The 12173-nt window shown below is 35.7% G+C and overlaps 1 protein-coding gene across 5 annotated transcripts; it reads right to left on the bottom strand.

Moving 5' to 3' along the window:
• Window positions 546–5290, bottom strand: LOC18769721 (NAC domain-containing protein 37). Of its 5 annotated transcripts, none has more exons than XM_020567784.1 (4): window positions 4781–5290; window positions 2678–2883; window positions 2032–2303; window positions 546–1255 (listed from the first exon to the last, which is right to left on the bottom strand). In XM_020567784.1, exons 2-4 carry the CDS (start codon window positions 2841–2843, stop codon window positions 686–688), a joined length of 1008 nt encoding a protein of 335 aa, XP_020423373.1. In that variant the 5' UTR covers window positions 2844–2883; window positions 4781–5290; the 3' UTR covers window positions 546–685. The 5 variants fall into 5 exon arrangements, with proteins under 5 accessions (XP_020423373.1, XP_020423376.1, XP_020423378.1 ...); XM_020567787.1 differs by lacking the exon at window positions 4781–5290 and adding an exon at window positions 4582–4672; XM_020567789.1 differs by lacking the exon at window positions 4781–5290 and adding an exon at window positions 4030–4063.

The raw sequence follows: 12173 nt of genomic DNA, 5'->3' as shown, positions 1-12173 counted from the left end.
GTTCGCTTTTATTTTGGTTGACATTTTTGAGTTTTGTAACCAGATAATATTGGTGTTATTCATGAGTACAAATCATAACAAGACAGTAATTTGAGTGGAGGGGTTTAGAAATTATGTTCAGCTATTTGAATTGATGAGTTGAGATCTCAATGAGCCAATTTTCTTGTATGTCGTAGACAAATTTTCTTGGTATAATATCTTGATATACGATTTTGGTATATAAGCATATTGTACATTTGGAGAATTAGATTGAGTTTTCTGTAGTGAGTGAAACACTAGTTTCAATAATTAAATGGGGTGTTAGTTGAATTGGTTCAGGTTTTTGGTATGTTCCTAAATGAACTTTGATTTAAGTCTCCATACATGTTATCCGTGTATGTAAGTCTACTCCGGTTCTAATTTTGACAACAATAAAAAAAATAACACTATTTCAATATTTTTTAAAAAAAATTCTTGTGGGTATATCACTAATTATACAAATTAAGATATACATGCATGGAACTTTGTGTCTCTGTGTGTGGAAGAGAGAGAGAGAGAGAGAGAGAGAGAGAGAAATACACTCACAACCATATTTTTACAAAAATATATGTCTTAGGGATTGAGTCAATCAACCCTTATAACATTTATAATACCTACTTACCAATAAAAATTAATTAGCTTCCTCCATTATTGCAGTCCCTCTTAATTATTTTTCAAATATGCATATCCCAATATCACCATCAGGACTGGAATTTAGGAACCCATTCAACTTGTTCCCCTGGTCATCATCCCTACCACTACTCTGCAATAACAACAATGCCATCTCTGAATCATCATGCGCCCCAAAGCTTGACTCTCCATCACCTTCATACCTCTCTTCTTGACTCAACTGAGATGCCACAAACTTGTCCAAGGCCCTCCAGTCAGTCACCTTCTTGGGCTCGTCTTCCACTTCAATATTGTTCTCCGATATCAGAGACATTGAGCTCGGCCTCTTTGATATCAATGGCAGAGATGGGCTCTCTAGCTGAGGCAGCTGCACAAAATGATCAGAGTGCATGAAGTTCAAACTGTCAGCTTCTGTCTCTTGCTTGCACATGAAATTCTGGGCTAAAAAGCTTGGAGGCTGCCTCGAGATCATATATTCGGTTGGATCAACGACAGAACTGACACCGTTGAGTTCTTCGTAGAAGTAGCTTGAGTCCCACCCTTCAATGCCTTTGTTTTGGCTACTGGTTCTCTTCTTGAATGCTCTGCATACCACCCATCCTTCTTCCTGAAATAAATAAATAAAATTACTTTCCATTTTGTTTTTCTAATCATGTTGTTGTGGAAAAGAGGTTGGGAATGTTTCTTGAGGGGAAAAGTGAATGTTTTTCCTTTTGACCTTTATACATAGACATGCATTTTCTTTAAGTAGCTTTTGGAGTTTTCTTTCTGTTTGGTAAAGAGAGTCGTAGCTTGATGTCAATCTAAAGGCAAAGGCCATGCAACAGAATTGGAACTTTTCTTTTTGACAAACTGAAGGAGGAGAAAGCCACACCAGAAAATGAATTGGCAGAAAGCAAATTAATACACGCTTTTAAAAGCTTTAACTTTTGACTTTCGTGTGTTGGTGGAAGTGAGAATGCACACACATATATATTAGTGGTCTACGACTTACGCATGCAAATTACATGAGATGGTTCCATTGGCTTTTAGAAAACTACAGTACTCACACAATATTAAGTTTTTTTATTTTTTATTTATTTTTTTAAAACCATGTTTGTGAGAGGCTACTATCTGATGTTGAACGATCGAGCATGGAGAGAGAGAAAGTGTTGCCATAAACCTTTTTGTATAGCAAGTGATGGTAATTGATGCCAAACTCCAATCTATAAGAAATTCTGAATCAGCTATAGCCTATAAGTATATTAGGTCAACAAGTGCTGTTTCAAACCCATGCCATGTTGACCATAGCTTCTCTGTAACGTTAATATACTCAGTGCTGGTTTGTGTGTGTGTGTGTGTGTGTGTGTGAGAGAGAGAGAGAGAGAAGATGAGATTACTTGCCTGTGGAGGTCCATTCTCCTCGGATTCAAGTCTGTATTCGTGCATAATCCAATCGGTCTTCTGTCCATTTGGAGCCCTTCCTTTGTAGAAAACAAGGGTTTTCCTCATCCCAATCAGTTTTGTCTTGTCGTACACTGATTTGTCTCGACCCGTTGCTTTCCAAAACCCAGCCATGGTGGCTCTGTTGGTCCTTGTCCCAGTCGGATACTTCTTGTCTTTGTGGCTGAAGAAGTACCACTCGTTCTGCTCTTCATACCCGATCCGGCATCTCTCTGCCCATTCATGTCAATCAATCAATTAATCGGATCAAGATTCATGTTAATTATACAAACCAAATACTAAATTAACTAGATAAAAAAAAAAAAATGGATCCAATAATGTACGAGGTATCGTAGATTGATACCCTTATTATCGTATTAGATGTGCATGTGCTAGAAGAATATGTTCACCCCAATAATGCAATTATATATGTTGGTATATAAGATAAATTATTGGTAGAAATGAACCCAAACGAAATAAAAATTAAAAAACACATACGCGTCCATTTGATGAGCAAACATAAACCCTAGTGAGTAATTAAGCATGATGGATCCAAAGGATTATCATCCAGGTGAAGAAATAGTCCTTATATATAATTAGTACATACCTTGAAGGTCCCATGGTTCGATTCTGTAGAGATCAATGTCTCTGATGACATCAAGATCGATCTTCTGGGAGGCAACTTTCTTCCTGAGATAGTAGCCGACGAGCTCTTCATCAGTTGGATGAAATCGGAAACCTGGTGGGACAGTGGACTCGATTGACTCCATCATGGCGCAGCTGGTTGGTTTTCTTGTGGTGCCCTTGCTTGTACTGCATCAAATTCATCACCACACCCCCATTAGTGCCCACCACCACACCAACTTATATATACAGAGAAAATGAAAACTTGGGAAGAAAAAAGGTGAAAAGAGGCAGTAGATAACATTAAAATGTTAAAAAGTAGAAAAAAAAGGGAAAATTAAAAATAAAAATATTGTAAGTTAAAAGGAATAATGAAGAGTCTATACATGATGAATTAAAAAGGTGACAAGTGTTATCAGAGATAATCATCAGCTCATTTGGTGGTGAGCAACCCCCACCATCACCATTTTTGGTTTGATATAGGAGAGGGAACTATAATAAGCGCGTGGGATAAACAAAATACTTAATTATATATATATATATATATATCTCTCTCAGAGACTAATCAGAGACAATTAATAAGTAATTAATTAAATTAATTACTTTTTGTCCCAAGAGTGAAATAAGGAATAGAAAAAGAGAATCATGAGAGTTTGGTTTTGATAAAAACTAAGAGGAAGTTGGAGTTTGCTAATTTGTGCAGAGGGGGGGAAGAGGGAGAGGGAGGGGGGGTCTCAAGAAACGGACAACCAGAGGTTTGTGCTAATGATGTTGTCTTGTGTTGGTGAATGGTGGAAATGATGCATCAAGAACGGGGTTTCTATTTTAATACAATTATTTATTTATAATAATTAATTACTAGTTAAAGTAGACCCATTATATTATATATATTAGGGGGAAAAAATACAAGGGTTGAAATTGAGAATTGCAAAGGAAGATCAGTCGGGTGGATGACGTGATCACAGAATAAGCATGCGTTTGTCTCGAAAGAGGAAAGGGTTTTTGGAAGCAAAAAGATGGAAGACGACAGCGTTTGATTGGATCAAGCCTGCTAAGAGAAAAGGATAAGAAAGAAAAAGAGAAAAACAACTGTGGTCTCTCTCTCACTGCAAAGACGGGGGGCACTGAACTACTTGTCTGCTTGTCGAGAATTTCAATGGCACAAATCTGACCTCTTTTTCTTTGATAGCTAGAGTACTGCTGCTGACCCATACATTATACATACAAAAGAAGAAGAACAAACAAACAAACATGCATGCATTGAAACCATCATATCATCAATGTTCTCTAAACTTATCCTAATTTAGCTAATCCATGTGTTTAATTAATCTTTACCTTAAACTCCAGGTTTTTTATTTCTCTTGTTTTCCTCTTAAGTCACCTGGCTAGAAGGCTAGGAGGCTTGGAGAGAGCCTAGGTCAACAATAATATTAATGTGTTATAACAAATAGAAAGATGTGAGCAAATGACCATGTGTTGGCTCAGACAGAGATCATATGAGTAGAATGTCACTTGATCAGTACTTGTCAAATAGGCCAAGAAATTACTAGATCAGAATGTTTTTTTTCTCATCGTGTGTTTGTGTACGGAGCAAAAGTCTTGATTGCTCAACCGGCAGAACAGCTGGGTTAACCGGGACTTGTAGCTCTAGTGGTAGAAAGTATGTATACCCAAGACCAGAAAACCAGAGATATCAAATCTCCACCAGAAAACCAGACCAGAAAGAAGAAGAAGAAGAAGAAGAAGAAGAAGAAACCGTCTGGTCTGGGAAATTAATAAGGACAAACAGTTTGTGACAGGATCAAGAAGAAGTCCTATGCAAATATATATATATATATATATATTTGGGATGCAAAATAAATGCAGGTGGATGAGAGGGAGAGAGACCTTGTGTTGCATATATAGCTCCTCCGTCGTCGTCTTAATTACCAAGAACAAACACAGAAGATCAAATTTATTCCTTAAACTAAAGTATTATAGTCTGGTGGGAATGAATGACTAATGAGACGCGTTTTTCTATGATAAGGAATTTGCCATGCAACCACAAAAACAACTTAATTTGATTAAATAGTTAATTAAAAATTACCTGATCAACGGCGTTGATGTAATTACTCGTTAAAGACAGAAAGCAATGAAGAAGAAGAAGACAAACTGAAGATGAACAACAACAACAAGAAGAAAATGAGACGAAGTTGAAGAGAGAGAGAGTTAAATAAAATTCCGTTAAGAGGGAGAGAGATGAAGAGAATATAAAAGGGAAGGAAGGAGAGCTAAGACAAGAGAGAGGGAGGACCGCTCGATTGCGCATGGGTTGATGGTTGTCCCCAGCAGCTGACGTCACTCTCACTCCCCCCCTAGCTTCCTACAGAAACTCCCTTTTTCTTCTTTGCTTTCCGTCCATTTTCTCTTCTCACCATCACCATATATAATATTTTATTCATTTTTTTACAACTTTCTTTCTTTCTTTCTTTCCAAGTTTAAAAAGGGAACTTCCTTTGTTCAATTTCTTCTAGATATATATGGAAACTTATCAACTTTTTTTCTTTAATTGATTTTTTTATATTTTTCTTTAACAATATTTTTAGGACATCTTCAAGTTTAAACAACCTTTTTTCTTTTTGTTTAATTTTAATTTAATTTTTTTTTTAATACAAACGATATTAGAGAATGAGGAAATCGAATATAGGACCTTAAGTCTAATAATAAATGCTCTTAATCAACTGAATTACAATTCTCTTACTTTATATATATGATAACCCACATATTAATGTCGCATATATAAAGCGCACCATTGTGGAACAACAAGTTGTTGGATTGAAACAAATGATCAAGAAATTTCTTTTGAAAGAAAAAGAAAAAGAGTACTTCTATTAGTAGTATGGAGTAATTCTCCTTGTAAGGGCATGATCGCATATATTGCCCATTACTCCATCATCATAATGCTTTTGGAGATTTGTTAATCAGAATTAAACGAGTTTCATTAGCATCACTTTCAGATGTTTATGACTTTCATTCAAAAATCAATGTCCGTGGCAAGTTCTAACTCGTTTATGTTTAGTAAATCTCCAAAATGCTTTTTATTTCCTAGGGAAACTCTCAATAAAATGATATGAATTAATTAGGGCACGTTTGATAACCATTTCAATTATAGTTTTTAGTTTTCATTTTTGTGCTAGAGTATAGAGGAAAATGAGAGTGAGAGGGGGGAGTAACAAAAGTGAAAACAATTTGAAATCGTTTTCAGTTTTTGTTTTCACTTTTATTACTCCTCCATCCCATTATCTCCTCTCATCTTCCCTCTCAATCCCATCTTCACTCTCATTCTCACTTCCATTCTCTCTCTTTTTCCTTTATCTTCTAGCACAAAAAATAAAAACTAAAAACTAAAATTGAAATGATTATCAAACAAACCCTTAAATTCTCGGCAGTTCAATATTTACACTTGAACAATATGATTGGATGAGTATTAAGTTGGTACCAAATAATAAACTTACTAGTCACTAGTGAGGTACAATAATCATTGCAATTAATTAATTTGGTTGCAAAAGAATTCATGATCATGGTGTTTTGGTGTTGTTGCTATCCCGTTTTGCCGTGACTACTATCTTCCTCCACATATATGGACCCCAAAACTGAAAGCTTCATGTTATCTTTCCATTCCTTTCCTTCTTCTTCTTCAACTTGTCGTCAAAAATCCTTTGAAAAACAACAATTATCTCCCATTAATATTCTGGGTAGTAGTCGCTTTTCTTTTTCAAACAGTCTTCTGACTGACACACCTGCCACGTCGGCACTGAAATTACGACCTCGCGCCACGTGTTGCCGCCAAACACCCCAGTTCGGCTCGGCTCGCGCGGCTCACATGGCTTCTTGGTTTTGCTAGCTAGCTGCATGCCAGTTTACCAAAAACTCCTCCAGGCTCCGCTGTGAATAGTATTGGAAGGGCGTTTTGGTCATTTAAGAGGTCCACGCACTTCCGTTTAGGGCCTGGAAATGATTTGATTTCTTTGTGGACAAGTATTTTGGAGAAGGAAAGAGTAGAAAAAGACAGGGAAAACGTATAGTGAGGAGAACAATCGAAGCAAACCAACGCGTGAGACAATCTGTGGTTTTTTAGGTTTTTTATTTTGGGGTACAACTTTACGTAGAAGATAAACAAAGCAAAGCAAAGCAAACAGTACAAATAAATATTTCCTAAAGACTATAAAGACTAGATTCTTTTCGATTTATCAGGACCCCGCCTCAATTGGGTCAAATATCATTTTACAAATGATATTCTATTTTAATATAATCTAAACTACGTGGAGGGAGAATTCTCGAGTGTAGAGTAGGGAACACATCCGTTCTAGTCAATTTGACATAGTCTTTAATAATAATAAAATAAATTTCACAGTCTTTGATCAATAGTCTCATATATAATATTCAAACAAGAGGGAATTTGGATGAGTGAGTTCTAGAAGATGATCAGTGGACCAAACTAGCTAGTACGTGGTTCCATCTGCATGATCGTTAATTTCTTGACGGATTTATTTATCGATATGTTAAGTATTAGTAACTATCATAACAAGAACTAATCATGGCAGTCTTATTTATATATGCAGTACTCGTATCTTTTTTACTAGATGCCTTGAGATTTTTTTTGGTCGATCTGAATGGACTACTTTCTGCCAACAAACTGAGTTCTTTTTCTGATACAAAGTCACAATCTTATCCCACTGAATCCATTTAATTATTATGCCTAAATGTTTTAAAGGGCGGTTTTGATATACATCTTGATCAGCTTTTGTATGAATAATTATAGGGAAGAGCTTTCTTTGCTGCATGTCATTTTCCATGGAAGAACAAATAATAACAAAGAAAGAACGTTTGGTTGAGCAAGAGATGAAACCGGCCACACATAAGGGAATCATTTTGTGATGAAATGTGAGCACTTTGTGCTTAACGGTAATTTCTGGTTACGGAAACAAACCTTGCGAAAAGGAAAAAATACGGTCTTAAACTAGATAAATCGCAATGAATTAAGATCAATTATCATTTTGTGCCTTCGAATATAAATAAGTTCTGTAAGTATAGGTTTGTTTCTTGTGAAATTGATAAAAGTTCATTTTGATATAATAAAGGTTTGTACGGCAATGTTGATTGAGGATCTCATGTTATGAGAAACTTAATTATATAAATAATAATAAGACTAGCTTTCTTCTTCCCGTAATATTGGACCAAGAAATGAGAAAAGACTTGTGCAATTCAATGCATTTCACATTTAAATTTGGTGCACAGGGCCAAACGACAGAGTTTCTAATGATGTGAAATCGGACCAACTTGTTGTCAAGCAACATTACCTGCAATGAGAGGCCACATGGCGGGGGGATCTGTTTGTGTTGAAAAATTATAGACTTTTTACCCAAAAATCATGAGTAATTTTTGGAACAAAACATGATGCACGTGTAATCCAATGAGGCTAAATTTGGATAGAAATCATTAAGCCCTTCTCTTTTTTATGTAATTTGATGCATGAGGGAAGGTGAGATTTCAAACTTCGATCTGATTTTACTTTTGTTAACACAAAAATTACTTCTGGCTAAAAGAGAGAAGATGTCGGCAATACATAGTGAGATAGATTTTTAGTGGTGTTGTTAATTTATTCATGTTATTACACGTGTATTTATTTATTATCATTATAGATAAGTAAGGATGAATGAGATTCTTGTCCTAATTCGGTCCAACAAACATGCCTTTAGCTTAACAATTTCTATATTTTTTTTTTCTAAAAATAAAAGTATACACTGAATTATATAAACAACGCTAGTTTGTAGTTTCATTGACTAATTTCCAATGACTATATGTTCAACAAAATAATATTTCCAAACCAATGTGTTGTAGTTTTTTCTTTTCTTTTTTTCATCTGAAAAGTTTTTATTTATATAAATTTTTATTTTTTCAATGACGAACACAAAATGAATATTAGAGACAAACAACAAAAGGTAATGCCTAGACTAGGCAAATAGAGATTCATGCAATCAATACAATACAAATACATAATAAGCCTTGAACCCTATACATATGAGAGACCAACAAAAAAAATCTAAATCCTAAAAACATAATGCGTGCAAGAAGAGTATTTCATTGAAGAAACCATCTAATTTGGTAGTTCAAGACAAGGATGTAAATTGCAGGGTAAGCCCAACTTTGAACGTTGATTGACTGATCTGACGCATGGAAAAGGTAGCAAACTTGTTTGGGGACGGCAGAGGGTAAGTTTGTAACTATAATAGAAAAGAAGTGGCAGTTACGGAAACTAAAAATACGAAGGGCAAGCTATGAAGCTGTGAAGCTGTGGCTCGTGAGTGGAGGATAGTGAACGGTGATATGGACGTGCAGTCCACGTAGGACGGTGATGGTCGGCCGTGGTCTCTCCAATCATGCGGCGGACCGCATCATTGAGCTTATGAGACTCACTGTGGTCCCCACCATAAATTTGCCTTTCCTCTTCTAACCCTCTTCTTCATAGGCTATCTTGGGGCGGTGAGCCAAACAATCGCCCAAATAAGAATCTTTTTCGCTTTTAATGTGCGTAGTTTGCGAGTGATTGCATAGAATTGAATTGTGAATGCGTTAAAAAAAAGATAAATTTTCTTTCAATTCTTTATAAACTAAGTAAAATGCTTCATCACTGAAACTATAAGCGTGTGTTTTTTTTTATTAATCCAAAAGCTTGTAACAAACAAAATTAAAAAAAATGTGGAGAAATTGATATTGTTAGGGTTAGCGTAAGCAGCAAAAGGAGATCCTTGGGGGGTCCTATGAGGATCTTATAGCCCTTTTTGACATCGACCACCCTCCAAACTCTCTCTCTCAAATCTCAATCTCTGAATTACACCCTACCCTTTACAAATTATGTTACGGAAATTATGTCTTCTTTTTGAAATATGGTTTTCATGGTGGTTGGTGAAGAGAAAATGACCACGAATTTTCTCAATTATTAACTTGTAAGTAGTTATATAGAGAGAGCTTTCGATGAAGAATACTCTTGTAAGGCTCACTTCTTTATTGTATTTTACTAATTCAAATAATCTATTTTGTAGATACTCATTGAAAAATCATCTTTACAAAAAAATTACTTAAATCCGATATCATCTGGTCACTCAATTAAATTATTGAAACTTAAGTATTTTCTTGAAGCACCGTGTTTATTGATTTTTTTGGTGTGAATGAGATGCCTTAATGATTTTCAATTTGCTTGGTTTTTTGCAAGAATGATCTATGAATGGAGACTTGAAAAATAGATGATTTGGATGTTTTAAAAAGGTCGTAAGGGATCCTAAATGGAGTCCCTCAAATAAAAGTATTTGAGAGTCTATATATATCTAGACCCTTGAATATCTCTCTTTATTGTAAGGTGTGAAACACAAGCTTCTTGCAAGGACATGGATGATCATTGCACTTCTTGTAGCGTCTAATAATTCTAACATTTTATTCACACATAAACATAAAATTATATATTGCCTTCTAGACCCTAGCAATTGATGGAAACTGTTTGTACCTTTCTAGATTTTTGACGGGGGAAAAGTTAAATTACGTGTATTTTGTCATTTCTGTGAGGTGATGATTGATCATAATGCAAATTAGAGTGGATATCCCGTGGCCAAGTTATATGATCAGATTTGAAAAAAAAGAAAGTTAGGGTTTGATTGAAGATGGTATCAAATTGGTTATCAGTGCATTCTAAAATGGCCCTAAACTAGAAATATTGTAGTTGTGATGGTTTTTGGCATTGAAATCATTACCAGTGAAAAGTCCAGCAAAGAGAAGAAGAGTGTTGGAGATTGAACCCAAAGCACTCATAAGTGTGCCAATGAAGTAACAATGAGAACTGAAGACTTGTATGATGCCTGAGAGATTGATTTGGAAAACCATTCAAGAGAATTGGCACAGGCTCTTTTTCTCTCTTTGATGCAAGGGATATTAGGAAAAAGAAAAATCGAATACAGGATCTCGGATGCAGGAATAAACACTCTTAATTACAGCAGTTGAGCTGCTAAGCATACGATGATATTGACAGATAGGTTATCAACTTGAACAGGAACTCTCTAGGTATGCAAATTGGGCGGAGATGGGCCATTGATTGGGAAAGGATTGGAATAGATGCCATGATGTTGAATGGGGTTAGGTGAGGGGTCCTCTGCTACAAGCAGCAGCAGAGACTATATGATGGTGGTGGGTTTCCAAATGAGCTGCCCCTGACTCTGCCCTGTGTTCATGAACAATGAGATCATTCTAAGGTTTCAGTGGAGGGTCCGAGTCGAATAGATAGTGATGACAACGACAATGACAATGACAACGCGTATAAATTGACTTGTTGGATCTGTTGCTTGTGTTGCACAGACATGCCTCTCCTGGTTCTTGATACATTTTGGCCCTGATTAGACATGTTGTTTGTGCTTGTTTGTCAAAAAGGTTTGATTGTTGGCGTGTTACCTTTTTTCCAGTCAATGAAGCAAAATTCAATTGGGAACTGTCTTGCATAGAGAGTGATGTCAGGCTCATTATTCTGCAGATTAATATGGCAAATGCTAGTAGCAACTAGGCTCAATAAATCTCAGTTGCAGATAATTAAAGAAATCATAACAAGTCGAGCGGGGTTACCACAATGGTTGTGCCCTCCCCCTTCCCTTATGCTTGGTACTCAGGATCGAAATCATATGTTTCTTTCCTCCCAATATAACCAAAAAATAAAATCATAAGGGAAAAAAAAAGGAAAATTAAATTTGTGAAATGATAGAAAGTATGATGCAATTTAGAGAGATTTCAAATGCTAGAGGAAGTGGACTTATCACCACCAAAGGTATGGAAAGCATATCATAGAATGATTACACTTCACTGCCTCACTGGGGAATGTCACTGAGATTTCAAATACCCCTTTTTTAATTTTTCTTTATTTATTTATTTAAATTTTCCCAGTAATTTTATGTGCTTCCTTCATCTCTCTGGCCACACTTGGACATGGCCCCATAAAATAATATCTGAAACCAACGTGTGGCCAACACCTCTCTTTTATCTGTAAACATCTTCTGGAAGTAATAATCTGAGATTAATTAATCCTCCTCAATAAGCATAATTAAGTAGAGCAACGGGTCAATCAAAGTCAACCATTTCAGGGTTGGGGAGATTGTATTTTCTGCACCACAACAAATTTCTTGAAGGCAGAATGATGAAAGGGGAAGAGCTTTTTAAATGCATATTAATAATCACAATGTATTCAACGTTAAGCATTTGCACGGATCCATCAAACCAGTCATAATTATTTTACTTTAAACTGACTCTTGCATTCTTTTTCATCTTTTTATTGGGTATGTGAATGTGATGGTAGATATTAATGGAAAAAAGCAAAGAAGATGAAAATAAAAAGGTCATGGTGGTACTTGTTTGCATGATGGTGGTTTTACTCACACTCTTGGAAGTCTTTTTTCTTTCTTCTTTTC

This window comes from Prunus persica, chromosome G7 (assembly GCF_000346465.2).
Source record: "Prunus persica cultivar Lovell chromosome G7, Prunus_persica_NCBIv2, whole genome shotgun sequence".
Classification (NCBI taxonomy): Eukaryota; Viridiplantae; Streptophyta; class Magnoliopsida; order Rosales; family Rosaceae; genus Prunus; species Prunus persica.
This window is presented reverse-complemented; position numbering and strand designations above follow the sequence as displayed.